The sequence below is a fragment of the Labeo rohita genome, chromosome 15 (genome assembly GCF_022985175.1).
Source record: "Labeo rohita strain BAU-BD-2019 chromosome 15, IGBB_LRoh.1.0, whole genome shotgun sequence".
In the NCBI taxonomy this organism is placed as follows: Eukaryota; Metazoa; Chordata; class Actinopteri; order Cypriniformes; family Cyprinidae; genus Labeo; species Labeo rohita.
Window position 1 is genome coordinate 28,020,401 of NC_066883.1, and position 17,267 is coordinate 28,037,667.

Sequence of the window (17,267 nt, forward strand, 5' to 3'; positions counted from 1 at the left end):
TTTATTCATTTTTGATTCAGCTCACTACATACCGCTTCATCATTACAGAGCAAGGACCCTAAAATGGCAAGGGTAGCGCTGGAGTCCCTCTACCGACTTCTGTGGGTCTACATGATTCGCATTAAATGCGAGAGCAACACTGCAACACAGGGGTAAGCACAGCCACTTGGCTACTTGTATTAAATCATATATTTAAAGCCACCAAAACGCCCATTCGAGACCCCCAGGGACCAGCCAGCTTTCTTGGTGGAGCTCTAGAGGGCTGAAAAACAAAAAAATAAAAACAAGTCTGTACCCTACCCCTCCCATGGCCATCAGTCCGGTGAACCCGGGGTGTGACCGCACCCCTCAGCCCTTCTTAGTGGCAGCGAGTAAACAAGCAATCCATTACAGACGTCGACGTGCCTCAGGCGGAGGGGTAATTACTGACAGTGCTGCCAGAAATGGGTGGAGAAAGGACAGAACCAGAAGGGAGGCTGGTGGTCATGGGTGATGGCTGTTGGAACGCCAAGATCGTCCACAGGGAGTCGAAAAATTGGCAAACTAAACCATATACACACCCATGTTTGATCCTCAGGGCAAGAGATTAACACTGAACAAGTGTAGATGTCTTATGCAGCTAATCCGTAATAGATTAATGTAATAAATGGTTGACGCTGTTTGGGAAAGGCTGTACATGCCCTTAGAGGATTTCAACACAAGAAGGGGAAGTTGTGGTGATAGTAGTATAAACTGAACAGAGATTTCACTTAGTAGTATGCTACCTAAAAAGTAATGTAAAATGGTATTTGGCATTTCATTTAGCTTTTAATTCTTTATACACTACTAGTCAAAAGTTTTTAAGATTTGTAATGTTTTTTTTAAAAGAAGTCTCTTCTGCTCACCAAGCCTGCGTTTATTTAATCCAGAGTACAACAAAAACAGTAAAATTTATAATATTTTTACTATTTAAAATAACAGATTTCTATTTGAATATATTTTAAAATGTAATTTATTTCTGTGATTAGAAAGTTGAATTTTTAACATCATTACTCAGGTCTCATGATCCTTCAGAAATCATTCCAATATTCTGATTTGTTGCTTAAAAACATTTATCATTATTATTATGTTGAAAACAGCTGAGTAGTATTTTTTCAGGTTTCTTTGATAAATAGGAAGTTCAGAAGAACAGCATTTATCTGAAGTAGAAATCTTTTGTAACATTATAAATGTCTTAATCATCACTTTTGATCAATTTAATGCAAAAAAAGGTATAGTAATGTTACAAAATCTTTGGATCTTTCTATTCATCAAAGAATCCTGAAAAATGTGCTCAACTGTTTTAAATATTGATAATAATAATAATAATAATTCTTGAACAGCAAATCGGCATATTAGAATGATTTCTGAAGGATCATGTGACACTGAAGACTGGAGTAATGATGATGAAAATTTAGCTTTGATCACAGGAATAAATTACAATTTAAAATATATTCAAATAGAAAGCAGTTATTTTAAATAGTAAAACTATTTCACAATATTACTGCTTTTGCTGTATTTTGGATCAAATAAATGCAAATTGGTAAATGCATAAAAAATCGTACTGTTCAAAAACTTTTGACTGGTAGTGTATTTCAACTTTTGGCAGTTTGTTTAAATAAAGAAAATAAAAAATCAAAAATATTATATTTAATTCCAATGAAACCTAAACTAGTTTGTTTAGTTTGGTGTGATTTTCTTTTTTTTAAATTCAGCAATGATGAATTAAATAGATCAAAATGACTTTCAGATTTTTATGTTTAATGTTAATGTTTATAATGTTACGAAAGTTTTCTTTTTGAATTAAATGTGTTTTTTAATGTTTTATTTATAAAAGAATCCTAAAAATGTATCAAGTTTCCTCCATTGATAATAATAACATTGATAATAATAAGTAATGTTTCTTGTACACCAAATTGGCATATTAGAATGATTTCTGAAGGATTGTGTAATAATATTTCACAATATTACTGTTTTACTGTATTTTTGATCATGTAAATGCAGCCTTGTTGAGCATAAGAGACTTCTTTCAAAAACATTAAAATAACTTACCGAACTTACTTAAGAAAACATATTAAATATCTAAAGCATGGGAGGGGAGGTTAGTTCTGGAACCACAAGGATCATAAAATGCTCAAATTAGGCAGGAAAATTGGTGTTGGGTCAATTTGCTGTTCTTGCGATGTATTTGGAGATGGATTGCATTATAGCAGGTCATAAATATCATAAACCTTGGATTTGCATGCCATATACCACGCTGTGATTTAGAGGTTTACAAACACTATGAATAAGCCCAAAGAGGACAAACCTCACTTAAAGGGATAGTTCACCCAAAAATTAACATTCTGCCATTAATTGTGTACTTCCAAACCAGTATAACTTTCGTTCATCTTCGGATCACACATTAGTATATTTTTATGAAATCTGAGAGCTTTCTAACCCTGCATAGACAGCAACTACCTCATTCAAGGCTACCTTAATACCTTTCTGGGCCTTGAATGTTTCAATTGCGTTGTTTTCTATGCAGTGTCAGAAAGCTCTTGGATTTCATAAAAAATATCTTAATTTGTGTTTCAAGGATGAACAAAGGTCTTACGGGTTTGGAACGACATGAGGGTGAATAATTAATGACAGAATTTTCATTTCTAGGTGAACTAAACTTTTAAAAATAAAATTTCACAAATAGGCTGGGCTCAGGCTTGCCGCTATAATGGAATGCTAATTATAACAAGCTCACAGTGTCACTATGATTTGACCTTCTTTTTGTGTATGTCAGTGCCTGATTCTAATCGGTAAACACTGTGATCTTGTCCCATCAGCCGCCTCAACTCTATTGTGACGAACCTGTTCCCGAAAGGATCCCGCAGCGTAGTTCCTAAAGACATGCCTCTCAATATATTTGTTAAAATTATCCAGTTTATTGCACAGGTAAGTCTATGTTTACATGACAGACAGATCTAAAACTGAAACCTGAATGATAATCGGTTGTTAGCTGTTAAATAATTATACAAGACCTAATTCTCGTTTGTTGTGAAAACAGAGCATGTGTCTAAGGACAAAGGATTTAGTGTTGTTGCTGAAACAAATGTGCAATGACAGCTAGATTCCCATAATAATTTGCAAGACTACACATATTTAGTATTCCTGATGCAGCTTGTGTTAAAATATTTACATTTTGCATACTGCATTGTTGCGGCTGTGAGTTGCATTTCCTCATTCTTCTTCTTACAGGAAAGACTTGACTTTGCAATGAAAGAAGTCATTTTTGATCTACTGTGTGTTGGGAAACCTGCAAAAGCCTTTAGTCTTAATCCAGAGGTACAGTATTGTCAATTTACAATAGATGTAGTAGCTTTATCTCAGCGTTATGGCACTCATATCTTGGTTTTTTGTTCTATAGAGAATGAATATAGGTCTCAGAGCATTCCTGGTCATTGCTGATAAGCTGCAGCAGAAAGATGGTGATCCCCCCATGCCGAACACAGGGGCCACGCTTCCTTCTGGAAACACACTACGAGTCAAAAAGACGTTCCTGAGCAAGCCTCTGACTGAAGAAGAGGCCAAAGTCATAGGTGAGTTCATCTGTTGTACTTCTAGGGGAATAATTCAATCAAAATTGAGTGATATAAACTCACAATTGTGAGTTACAAAGTCAGAATTGTGAGACATAAACTCGCTATTCTGAGAAATAAACTTGCAATTCTGAAACTCTGCCATGAGTTTATATCTCACAATTCAGATTTTTTTTTCTCAGAATTGCGTGATTAAACTGAGTTATAAACTCGCTATTCCGAGAAATAAACTTGCAATTCTGAAAAATAAATTTAGTGGAATTGTTTTTATATCTCACAGTTCTGACTTTATAACATTCAATTGCAAGTTCTTATGTCAGAATTGTAAAATATAATTTCTCATTTCTGAGAACATATCAGTCCTTTTTTCCCCCTCAAAGTTGGACTTTCTTTGTATCTCGCAATTCTGAGAAAAGCCATCATGATTGTGAGATATTTCACAGTTTATATCTCGCAATTCTGACTTTATAACTCGCAATTGCGAGTTCAGTTCAATTCTGAGGAAAAAAGTCTGAATTCTGAGTTTGTATCATGCAGTTCTGTGAGAAAAAAAGTCAGGATTGCAAGAACATGGAAACTTTTTAAGCATTTAGTTTCAATTATATAACAAAGGTGAAGGTACTTCATTTTCTTTGCTGTTTCTGCTGATTTTGTTGTATAATGCAATGAAATCCATACACTTTTTGTTTATTTATGGATAATTTTGGCAAAATTGAGGTGCATAAGCTCAGACCGATAAGGCCTACGATCAGTTAGTTCCAAAACGAAATACAAAATCTCGGCTAAATTAGAAAAGAAAACAATTTGTTAAAAACATTGAATCCAAGACTTGATAATAATACAGCACAACAAGAAATTTGCAAGCTATTTTGGTCCCAAAAAATTTCCAAAAAGTATTAAAAAAACAAAATTGAGAAGTTATGTGTTAGCATAGTCAGTGTTTTAGTCCAATGCATTAACATTAGCGAGCATTTTGGGGAGAAAGAAAATTCTCTCCGGGTCAAAATGACTAGAACACAACATGAGAGAAATGCAAGGTTTGACGAAAAACATAAAGATGAGAAACTGACATTATTTCCTTAAACTCTATTACTATTAAAGAACATACCAGCCTTTTACAGTTTTGCATGTTTCAACCATCAGGAATGTCCCTATATTACCCCCAAGTGCGGAAAGCTTTAGACAACATACTCAGACACTTGGATAAGGAAGTTGGCCGCTGTATGATGCTGAGTAACGCACAGATGCTGAACAAGGAACCCGAGGATATGATCACGTATGTCACACACAACACTTCGTCCAATAATCTTTCCTCTTCTGTGTCTGATACTCTGCACGCACCTGTCTGACCCATCAACCCAAATCCAACTAAGCTTGAGCTTGTCAGTGTACTCAGTTCTGTTTAAGCTTATATGACCTGTCTCTATACTGACAGGGGCGAGAGGAAACCCAAGATTGACCTCTTTAGGACTTGCATGGCCGCCATTCCACGCATCCTTCCCGATGGCATGTCCAAGTCAGAGCTCATAGACCTTTTGGCACGGTGAGTGTGTGTATAAGTTCAATGTAGGAGTGGGCGTGTAAGCAGGAAGCATTTGCATGCACGAATCGCCCCATGGGCCGGTTTCCTGAAGGCTTCAGTAATATGATCCCTCCCAGCCCCCAGCTTGAATAGGATGTCCCAGTGCAATCTGAGTCAGGGCTGGTCTAATCAGATTTAATTCTTCATGTTCAAGCCATTAAGTCAGCCAGCTAGGTGATCTCTCTGTGAACTTCCTTCACTGGAACTGGAGGGACTTCTGGTTTGTAATGGAGTATCTTGGAAAGTACGCAGATTATTTATGAGCATTGTGTATGATGCTGTTTTGACATGTATAAGAACATTTTATGAACACACACATCAAGTTACTATAATTAAAACCAAAACCATTAAACAACATTTTTGCTACTTAAATATGCAACTGGAATAAAATATGTTTTTATTTAGTTTTTATTTCAGCTATTTGTCAAGGCATCATTTCTCATTTTCTTTTAGTTTAACTTGAAGTACTAAAATAACTAATACTAAAACTGTAATTAAAAATGAATAAAAATACTGTATATAGACACATTTGGAAAAAAACGTAATAAAAATGACAAAACACAACAAAATTCGTAAAACTGGACCTAAAAAAAAAAAAAAATACTGAAGTAATATCAGTGAGACTAAAATAATAATTTCATATACATAGAAAACATTAAATGCAGGTAAAGTGTCTACTTTTATACAGTACTGTGCAAAAGTTTTAGGCCACTAGTATTTTCACCAGCTAAAAAATGGTTTAAAGTAAGTTATTTCTTATAGTTATTTATAAATATCTTTTGCTGTAGTGTGTCAGTAAAAAATATCGGTTTACATTTCCAGACATTCTGTTTGCCACAAGGAGTCTGACAACAGCCAGTGCTCCACACTGATCTAATCTCTTCATCATCCAGTCTTCCTGGAACGACATGAAGACACAGAACAAACTGAAACAGAGTAAATCCAGAAGAACTGTGGCAACGTCTCCAAGATGCTTCAAGAGACCTACCTGCAAAGCTACCTGAAAAATTTTGTGCAAGTGCACCTAGGGCAAAAGCTGCTGTAAACGCAAAGAATGGTCGCACCAAATGTTGATTTCATTTAATTAATAGAAGGTAATTGATAAAGAAAATCTATTTATCACAGCATCCTCATTTTACAGCATTTTTACACAAGTGCCTAAAACTTTTAACAGTGCTGCAGCTTTGCAGGTAGGTTTCTTGAAGCATCCTGGAGACTTTGTCACAGTTCTTCTGGATTTAGTCTGTCTGAGTTTGTTCTGTTTCTTCATGTCATTCCGGACAGACTGGATGATGATGAGATCAGATCTCTGTGCAGAGCACTCGCAGCTGTCAGACTCCTTGTGCAAACAAAAATCTCACTGGATTATTACGATTAATGGCAAAATGAATGTTTGGAAATGTAATCTGATATTTCCTACTGACACACTACAGCAAAAGACCGACTTTAACTGACTTTCAACCATTTTTTAGCTGATGAAAATACTAGTGGCCTAAGACTTTTGCACAGTACTGTATTTAAAATAACTTTCGTGAAAATAAAATGTCAAAATATGGATGAAATAATATTCTATCATCATTCAGCATAACAAATTGGCTTGTACATTTTAAAATATATACAAGAATAAGTGATCATACTACAGTACATTATATTTTAAATTATTAAAAACCTTTATTGCTAACAAAAGTGTATAACGTAGTGGTTAGAAGGATAGTGGCAAAGATTGGTAAAAATGTCAAAATAATATTAATTAGTTTATTTGGGGCTGCAATGTGTCTTTTCATATCATCTAATAAGTCTTTTAATATCATTTAATGATTCTTGTTCTAAATGTCAGATTTTGTGATATATAAAGCTCTTTTTGTCTTTGACCAATGGTTAGATATATATATATATATATATATATATATATATTAAAAAAGACAAATTACATTAAAATTCCTAAAACTGGACCTAAAATAAAAATAATACTGAAATAATATCAATGATACTAAAATAATACTTTTATATGCATACAAAACATTAAATGCAGGTAAAGTGTCTACTTTTATATTTCAAATAACTTTTGTGAAAATAAAATGTCAAAATATGATGAAATAATGTTCCATCAAAAATGTCTTGTATCAAATTGTCTTTTACTTTTTAAAACATATAAAAGAATATGTGATCATTCTATATTTTATTATGTTTTAAATTATTAAAAACCTTTTTTGCTATCAAAAGGGTATAACGTAGTGGTTGGAAGGATAGTGGCAAAGATTGGTAAAAATGTCAAATTAAAATTAATTTGTTTATTTGGGGCTGCACTGTGTCTTTTAATATCATCTAATGATTCTTGTTCTAAATATACATAGACTCGATTTTTTTGGTATATAAACCCCTTTTGTCTTTGACCGATTTTTAGATATTTCTATACTTTTTATGCACATATATATACATGTTTTTCTGTTTTTCAACTGCCAGGTTGACCATCCATATGGATGATGAATTGCGTCTGATAGCCCAGAATTCCCTGCAGAGTCTGCTGGTGGACTTTTCAGACTGGCGGGAGGAGGTGCTCCTGGGCTACTGCAGCTTCCTGCTCCGAGAGGTTCAGGACACACACCAAACCCTGCTTGACTCCTCACTTAAACTACTGCTTCAGTTGCTCACACAGTGGAAACTAGCCCTTCTCAGCACCAGCAAGAGTCTGGACACATCAAAGATCTGCTCCACTGAAGTAAGTGGCAAGAAAAAACTAGTCACAGTGTCAAAAAACAAAAAGATCTCTAATATCTGAGTTGTTTCTTCTAGAGAGCAAATTAAAAATGTTTTGTGCGCTTTAGTTGTTACAGAGTAGCTCTGGCTCCAGGCTGCCTGCCGAACGGACGCCTCACTCCACAGTCCTGCATGCTGTTGAAGGTCTCGCTTTAGTGCTGCTGTGCTCCTGCCAGACAGGCACACGCAAACTAGCTGTATCCATCCTTCGAGAAGTCCGCCAAATCTTCCTCACCATCGGGCAGACTGAGGTAAGAGCCTGACTTGATCAGATACAGGCATTTGAGTATACATCCGCTCATTTATGGTTGAATATGGTCTTTTTTTCCACACAGGAAGATGAAAGGCCTATGATAGATGTACTGGACCAGCTGAGCCCAGTGGTGCTCGAGAGCTTTGCCCACGTGGCGGTGGCTGACTCGGTGAGTGCCTCTCTGTTCGGTCCTTTGCGGTCTCACTCACATGTGAGTCTCGGAAGACATCTACAAAGTGCCTTCTGTTCTGAGTTTATAAGAAAGTCTGTTTTACTTCTCTGAGCTTGGAGTTTAGAGACTTAGGTGATGACTTGCTGTAGCCAAACAATGATCACATAGATAAACTGGCAGGTTCAAGAGCTGAATTTAGCATAGCTATAATCTATAATGTCATTATTGTCCAAAAAATCATGTTATTTGACCAATTTCCTTCATTTCACTGCTGAGTTCTCTATAAGTAGCCACAATGATCTCTTCCCTTCCACTTCCCCAAAGGCGTCCCTCCCCGCTGGGCAGCAAGCGGACCTGCAGTGGCTAGTGGAGTGGAACGGATCTCTGGTCGGCAGCCACTATGACGTGCGGAGCCCGTCTCGCGTGTGGATCTTGGCACAGTCTCTGAAGGAACCCTGGGCTCTGTGCCTTTTCAGCCTTCTGAGACAGGAGTACCTGCCCAAGCACAGTCCCACAGCACTCAGCTACGCCTGGCCCTACGCCTTTACCCGTCTGCAGCTCCTCATGCCTTTACTAGAGCCCAGGTGAGGGATGGATAAAACATTTACTGTAAGGCTGTATTTGACCTTTCAAACATTCTCCCATATCTGTATGTCAAATCTGAGGTCAGTGGTTTGATTTGATTGATCTGCATTGTAGCTTTAATTATTGCAGCAGCGTAATAGGTTATGCAAGCATTTAAATCTAGCTGACCAGGCTTTAACCTCAAAGTGCAGGATGTGTTTTTTAAGCATTAACTTTATCTTTAAGTTTAAGCTCTTAATGGCTTCCTGTAGCCACTTTTTATTATGTTACTGCACTTGTTTAAGTGGTTCTGCTTCTGATAGCAGACTCTGCTATCCGCAGTCCTCTTCTATTTATGTACAGTACATTCATAATACGTTAACTCAGCATAATGTCAAGTCCTGTTCAGATATAATACACAACTGATCAAATGTTTGAGGTCAGTAATTAATTAATACAAAAATAATTAGTTCTTTTATTCAGCAAAGAGGCGTTAAATTGTTTAGAAGTGACAGTAAAGACATTTATAATGTTACAAACAATTTCTATTTCAAGTAAATGCTGTTCTTTAGAATTTTCTATTCATCAAAGAATCAATTTTCAACAATAATATTAACGGAGTGTCTATTTACACTAAGTGCAAATAGCCTGATTGTTGGCAGAGACTATTTACACTAACTCCGCCCATAAACGTGTGATTGGACTAGTAAACACTACAAAAGACGGTAACAACAGTTCCAGTGGCGCAGATGGTAAAACGTGTGCCGTAGTCACTTTTGATGCAATCGACCCAGGTTCAAATCCAACTTCTACCAAACTTTTTTTCTTTAAATGCCAAGTTCTGTCATGAAACTCTAGGCAGGCGGATCGTTAACGCAAACTGATAATATTCACAGTGTTAAACTAATTGGCGCAAGCTGATTGGTTCATGTTGTATATGCAGCCAGTGAGCTTGCTGGTTTACATTTAAATGGCATTTACTAGAGCATTTCGCAGCACGCTTTCAGAGTTCCTCTGAAACCCTCCACCTCCCCAGCTCCACCTGTATAGATCTGCTTTGGGTTACTATATATAGCAGCAGCAGTATGTTTTACAGTAAATACTCACAGCAATGTATTGGTGTATGTACTGGCAATAGCAAGTTCCTGTACTTGCTTTACAGCAGCAGCAGCAATAATCTACAACAACAGCAATAACCAACAGCAGCAGCAGTTCAGCAGTGTAGCAGATCTGTTCTGCCAAGACCAAATGCATTAACATTGTCATATCCATTACATGCTAAAACCTTCAGAGAGTTGTCATGATTGAACTGTATTTTTAATCAAATAAATGCAGCTTAGTTGAGACTTCTTTATATATAACTGACTCCAAACTAGGGTTGCAAAAAGAACATTTTTCTGGATTTTTTGAAAAGTTTCTGGAAATTTACCAGACATTTTCTACTCCTTTGCAACCATACTCCAAACTATTTAATTTGGTCAATATTTGACTAGTTTTAGTATGCTTATTTTTGACTTTACGTCAGTCAGTTCATTCGAATGTTTTCATCTCTTAGCAACCCAGTTAATGCCAAGAAGACGAGCTCGGCTGGTTCAGCAGACACTTACGTGTCTCTCTGGAGGAACTATCTGATTCTGTGTTTTGGTGTGGCCAAACCCAGCATCATGAGCCCGGGTCATCTACGAGCTTCCACCCCTGAGATCATCACTCCCAGTACAGACAGCAACAGCAGCTATGACAACAAGGTGGGTGGGGCTTCTCATGCATTACGCACAAGTCATGTCTACAGTCATACGCCCATTGACTAGATGGAACTACTGATTAACATCTGACTCATTAGATCCTGGGCACCCCATCCGTGGCCTGGCTTCTGAAGCAGTTGGTCCCTCTGATGCGTTCAGAAAGCATTGAGATCACAGAGTCTTTGGTGCTCGGATTTGGACGCACAAACTCACTTGTTTTCAGGTACTGTTCAGCATAAACATTTAAGATCTGTAATGATGTAACATTTAAAAGGGTCAAGCATGACATTATGCAAACAGCTTGAACCAAAGTGCACTCATTTTGGGTTATCACACATCACATCATACTGTGTTTTATTGTTTTTAATGTGTCATGTAAGTTCAGCAAGATTTTTTTCAGATAAGGTGTGAGGAGCATCTGATGTTCACATTCTAGTCATACCTCTGTTTTGCACTTGTCAGTGTTTTTGAATTCCTTACCTTTGATAAGGCGATGCACAAACACTGTATACATATAATTATGAAACCATAAATGGCCTAAGAAAACATTTAAATGTAAAACTGATTGTGCAGACCAAGCCATAAGTTGTAGAGACTTGAAACTTGGAGGGATGGTAGTACTCACACCGCTTACAACTTGACCGAGACTTGCTAGTGCGAACTAGTCCTAGGTTTTTCGCACAATCGTAACCAAACCAGTGCAGAAAGATTCTCTGGAGAGTGAATATCAATAATTATTTTAAAAAAATTACTTTTGACTCATCGTCTCAAAGGGACGACAGAGCGTTTGAAAGGGCCGTGGCCAGTTTTAGTAAAATGCCTATAACTCTTGAACAGAATGACATATTTTCACAAAACTCAGAACACTTATGTAAGAGTTCAATCTGATATCACAGGACAAAAATCGCAGAGCTCGATGGCGCTATTAGAGGGAAAAAACACTGCCTTTAACTGTGCAACCATTTGTCCTTTCAACATGAAAATTGGTGCGCATGGTCTTAATGCCATAAGTGTTTTTAAGGACATTTGCGTATCTCAAAAAACATGGCCACCATTGGCTTAAGAATTTTGAGCACCTGTTAGACAAGGTTAATGGAGGCTGATCAGAACGGAACTTGGCGGGCCAGTTCGACTCACGGCAAAGGTCTGAAAGAAATTTGGGGAGCGATATTGCATTTTTCAAGTGCGTAAACAATTGTACATTGCACAATTTTTCACACATACATGCAATATTCATATCATATGATAGAACTCTTCATTCCCAATAACTTTGCCTCTAAACCTGCTGTCAGTCAAATCGTTTGTTAAGTGATTGAGAAGACATCAAAAACCTACTTTTGCGAAGTAGTCTTAGGTTTTTCGCTCAATCTGGAAAACACCACTGCAGTACAATTCTCTGGACTCTCTAGGTCAATAATTATCAAAAAATGTTGAAATCTACCCTTTGGGAATCTATACCAGGCTTTTTTAGAAAAGGGGCCTGACCAAATTTACCAAAAATCCTATAAAGCCTAAGGAAAAACTCAAAACTTCACAAAACCTGCTGAGCACATACGACAGGTTATTCTAAACAAGCATGCAAAGTTTTAAGGAGATCAGACCACAGCTGGCACTATAAAAGTCATAAATGTTAAAAAACGTTATATTTCTATGGTAAATTGCCTGGATTTGCCAAAAATGCTTGTTTAAATGATTGATTTAGGTGGTTACAGTCTTGCTACATAGCGTCTTTTTTCATATGTGCTTAAATGCCTTAAAGCCCTTGAACCCCGCTAATCGCTTTGTGTATATATATTTCTTTTGTTGTTGTTGTTTTGTTTTGTTTTTCCTTTTTTTTCTGGGGGTGCTTCATTTGGCTCCTTTTTGTTTTTTCCTGAGCAACAAAATTTTGACATCATCTCTAGACAAACCTCTTTTCCAAAGCAGTGATCAGATGTCATATTACATTAGTTATGTCTTCTAAATTCCAGTTCTTGGAAACATAAAAAAAAGTATTTATGGGAATAGGGCAATTATTGCTCTATAAACACTGGCAGCACGGTATTGATTCTTCTTTAGCCCTATTGATTTTGTATTTGATGTGTCTCGTACAGAGAGCTGGTTGAGGAACTGCATCCTTTGATGAAGGAAGCTTTGGAAAGAAGACCTGAGGTCAGTTATATACAGTTGTACTTTTTTAGGGGGGGATTTTTCAGTCACATCAGCTGGTATGTGTCATAACTTGTATTGTAAATTGCCCGCTTAAGCAATGCATACATGACTTATCTTGCACTGACAAAAAGCAACAACAAAGAGCAAAAAAAAATACCAAAGTAGAGTTATTACTAACACAGAAAACATTAAAAATATCAGGGATTTTTAAACTGTGATTTTCAGACTTGTAAATTTATAAAATATTTAAAAAATTGTGGAAGTTTCCATAGTCATTTTTCTCTTAATATGTCTTCTAGAATAAGAAACGGCGAGAGCGAAGAGATCTGCTGAGACTCCAGCTCCTCAGGATCTTTGAGCTGCTGGCGGATGCCGGTGTCATCAGTGACAGGTGAGAGGGATGTTATTATTATGGATTCTGTTCTTTGGACTCCTCCATTGCGGTGGGCGAGAAAACATGAAATGATCCCCGTCTCTGTCTCTCAGCACTAATGGAGCTCTGGAACGTGATACGCTGGCCCTGGGCGCTCTCTTTCTTGAGTATGTGGACCTGACCCGGATGCTTCTGGAAGCTGAGAATGACAAAGACATGGAGATTCTCAAAGACATCCGAGCTCACTTTAGCGCCATGGTGGCCAACCTCATACAGTGTGTCCCAGGTGAAGAGAAAGACATCTCACAAACTCAGTATACGATGTCAACACAAAATCAAAATTTAGCTCATTTACCTTAATGCACATTCACGTTAGTACACAACATGTTTAATTCATAATTAGTCATAATGTTGTTCTATATACTTTAAATATTTATTCCTCACATCATACTGATGGTCATGAAGTTATATTTCAGTCTGGGAAGCGCTCCACATGTTCTTTGTTTAGGAAATGGAATTCATTGCTAGGTTACAGTGTATTCGGTCACAGGACTTCTGACGTCAGTCTTGATTTAGACTCCACAGTGGAGACACTGCTCAAAATAGCAGTAGATTAGATGAAGAGACACTTCGTGGGCAAATGATGAGTTGCAAAATGGCCAGTCACCTGGCCTTTTCTTTCCTATAAAAAAATGAAAGTAAAACCATTAGGTTTTAAGGCATTTAATGATGAAGGTGTTCCTGTAGCCCAACTTGCTTTGCTAAAATTTGTGGCCTTGGATATAAAATGTATGTTTTTAAAGTTTTTTTAAAGGCCTAATATCTCTCTTCTCTCCTTGTTTTGTTTGGTTCATAGTGCATCATCGACGTTTCCTCTTCCCTCAGCAAAGCCTTCGGCACCATCTCTTCATCCTTTTCAGCCAATGGGCTGGACCCTTCAGTATCATGTTCACGCCCCTGGATCGCTATAGTGACCGGAACCATCAGATTACTCGATACCAGTATTGTGCTCTTAAGGTAGTACCGACTACGTTGATATAATGTATATTTATATATCATTGTGATATTTTCATACTGTGTAATCTTCATGTTTTGTTTTACAGTTGAGGTCAAAAGTTTACATCCCCCTTGCAGAATCTGCAAAATTAAATATAACTTATTCTGTCTTTTGGGAAACATGCAAGTATCTTCTGTAGCAAAGTCTGTGGGACCTGAAGGATTTTTCTGAAGAACAGTGGGCAGTTTAACTGTTCAGGACAAACAAGGGACTCATAACCAACTATCACTAAACAAAAAAAAACACAGCTGTGGATCAATCAGGGAACAACACAGTATTAAGAATCAAGGGGATGTAAACTTTTGAACAGAGTCATTTTATGACATATTATTTTCTCTTGTGACTATATGTAAACGTATTTTGGGTGAAATATTATATATACAGGTCAGTACTAAATAAACAATAACATGCATTTTGTATGATCCCTCTTACTTTGGTAAAAGATTTAACATTTTGCAGATTCTGAAAGGGGGATGTAAACTTTTGACCTTTTGATGAGTTTTTATTCAATAAAAAAAAAATGTGTATTATTCATAACAGCCAGTTTTTCACAAAGGCTTCATTAATTTGATCAAAAATACAGTAAAGGCATTAATAGTGTTGCAATTTAAAATAGCGGTATTATATTTTAATATGTTTTAAACAAAAATACAGTAAAAACCCATTAATTTTATCAAAGATACAGTAAAAATAATCTTGTGAAATGATATTATAATTTATAATAACTGTCACATAATCCTTAAAGTGATAGTTCATCAAAAATATGTTCATTTGTGTTCTGAAGATGTTCCTTACAGGTTAGGAACGACATGAGGGTGAATAATTAATGACAGAATTTTCTTTTTGGGGTGAACTATCCCTTTAAATCAGGCTCTATTTTAAAACATTGCTTGTGTTGCTAATTCAGACCGCAGACATATACTGCTCTACTTTTATCTCCAGAGGTCTACTTATAGCTTAGGAAGCGCTGTAGTCATTTACAGTACAAGACCTAAATGTGGACACACATGCCAAAGAGACAAAAGTGGGTCCACTAGGTGACGAATGAGTAATGTTTGTGATGACAGCGCATGTGTGATTTGTTTTGTCTGTGGGAACCCCGTACACATAATGTCAGCTCTCCGTAAACATACAGTTCACGTCAGGTTTGTTCAGGTTAGGATTTCTGGAAAAATGACACCCACCTCTAAAGCTGTATTGTTTGTGTGTGTACGTATAGCTTCTTGTGTTGCCGTAAACCCCTTCCTCATAATGGAAAGGCGGGTGTTGTAAGACGATCATATATAATGTTGTAGCATTTGTAAAAGGTGTGTAATTTCAAGACCCTGGCGTCATTAAAACACACAAACTTTCAGAACATGATATGAACCCTGTGAGCCTGTTTCTTTGAAGTATTTTTTGGTTTTGTTTTGTTTTGCTGGACACGATAGGACGTGATTTCCTCAAAACAGGAAATTCCAAGTTTTGCATGAAAGCTTTGCATGAAAGAATGTTGTTTTCTCTTCCTTTCATAGGCCATGTCGACTGTGCTTTGTTGTGGCCCCGTGTTCGACAACGTTGGGCTCTCTCCTGATGGCTACCTCTATAAGTGGCTGGATAACATCCTTGGCTGTCAGGATCTGCGGGTATGCGGCCGAATGCTCTGAAACAACATGACCCACATTCGTTCTCAGTCGCTCCTTTAGTGTTGATAGCACTAAACCAACATAACAATCTTTGAAATGATTCTCAAACTGTGCCTTTTAACCCAGTGCAAATTTGCTCAGGGACTTGTCATGAGACTTTTCTGAGATGTCTCTCTCACTCTCTCTTTCTCAGCTTGTGAATGAGGGATGTTTTCATTGTTCTGCAAATGTTGGTTCTTGAAGTGAAAGTCTGGCTTTGTGCCCTGAGTTAAAACAAGACACAACCATTCAAAAGTTTTGGGTTTAGTAAGATGTTTTTAATGTCTTTGTTGAATAGAAAGCTCAAAAGGACAGTATTTATTTGAAATAGAAATACTGTGTAACATTATAAATGTCTTTGTTACCTTGTTCCTCCATCAAGGTGGTTTTGAAACACCATTCACATCAGTGGATAACATATGTGATCCTCTTATCTGATCCTCCTCAGGTGCATCAGCTGGGTTGTGAGGTTGTGGTTCTTCTGCTGGAACTTAACCCAGATCAGGTGAATCTGTTTAATTGGGCCGTGGACCGATGTTACACCGGCTCCTGCCAGCTGGCCTCTGGTTGCTTCAAAGCCATCGCCACTGTCTGTGGTAGCAGGTACGCTGGGACCTGAAAATCTAAATTTTGAAATCAGGAAGATGTTTTGAAAGTTTTTTAAAGAATTCTCCATTGTTCACCAAAAATATATATTTTTATTTCTAGTTTATATACTTTATATATAGTATTATATTAAATGTAAATAATATATGTAAAATATTTTAACTAATTAAAAAAAGAAAGTTAAATTTTAAATATATTATATAATTTTAAATATTTTAATTAGTTCATTTTGATTTTACATTTTTTATTTTTTTGAGTTTTTTAAAGAATTCACTTGTGCTCACCAAGCCTGCATTTATTTGATCCAAATAAATACATTTTATTTTATTTCATTTCATTTCATTTTATTATTTTATTTTAAAGTGGGACCCTCTTATTCAGCAGTCACATTAAAATGTTTTTGAATTTTAAAAAAAGTATGCACTATACCATTCAAAAGCTTGGAGTCAGTATAAACATTCTTTCTTTTTTTTTTAAAGAAAGAAATGATAGAAATTGATACTTTTATTTAACAAGGATGCTTTGATCAAAAGTGATGATAAAGACATTTATAATGTTACAAAATATTTCTATTTCAGATAAAAGCTGTTCTTCTGAACTTTCTGTTCATTAAAGAAACCTGAAAAAATTCTAGTCAGCTGTTTTCAACATAATAATAATAATAATAATAATAATAATAAATGTTTTCAAACAGCAGCTCAGAATATTAGAATGACTTCTGAAGAATCATGTGACTGGAGTAATGATACTAAAAAT

At 36.4% G+C, this 17,267-nt stretch overlaps 1 protein-coding gene across 7 annotated transcripts in view; it reads left to right on the plus strand.

The window, feature by feature from the left end:
• frya (furry homolog a (Drosophila)) overlaps positions 1 to 17,267 on the plus strand; it is an 89,808-nt gene that overhangs the window by 35,935 nt on the left and 36,606 nt on the right. For all 7 annotated transcript variants that reach the window (XM_051128760.1, XM_051128755.1, XM_051128756.1 and 4 more), the window contains exons 12-29: positions 49 to 152; positions 2,838 to 2,946; positions 3,250 to 3,336; positions 3,419 to 3,590; positions 4,734 to 4,866; positions 5,026 to 5,133; positions 7,636 to 7,891; positions 7,998 to 8,180; positions 8,265 to 8,351; positions 8,679 to 8,938; positions 10,474 to 10,663; positions 10,759 to 10,883; positions 12,754 to 12,811; positions 13,111 to 13,202; positions 13,298 to 13,470; positions 14,041 to 14,201; positions 15,756 to 15,866; positions 16,354 to 16,508. In XM_051128760.1, the coding sequence (XP_050984717.1) occupies positions 49 to 152; positions 2,838 to 2,946; positions 3,250 to 3,336; positions 3,419 to 3,590; positions 4,734 to 4,866; positions 5,026 to 5,133; positions 7,636 to 7,891; positions 7,998 to 8,180; positions 8,265 to 8,351; positions 8,679 to 8,938; positions 10,474 to 10,663; positions 10,759 to 10,883; positions 12,754 to 12,811; positions 13,111 to 13,202; positions 13,298 to 13,470; positions 14,041 to 14,201; positions 15,756 to 15,866; positions 16,354 to 16,508 (2,564 nt within the window). The remainder of the gene's footprint in view (positions 1 to 48; positions 153 to 2,837; positions 2,947 to 3,249; positions 3,337 to 3,418; positions 3,591 to 4,733; positions 4,867 to 5,025; positions 5,134 to 7,635; positions 7,892 to 7,997; positions 8,181 to 8,264; positions 8,352 to 8,678; positions 8,939 to 10,473; positions 10,664 to 10,758; positions 10,884 to 12,753; positions 12,812 to 13,110; positions 13,203 to 13,297; positions 13,471 to 14,040; positions 14,202 to 15,755; positions 15,867 to 16,353; positions 16,509 to 17,267) is intronic.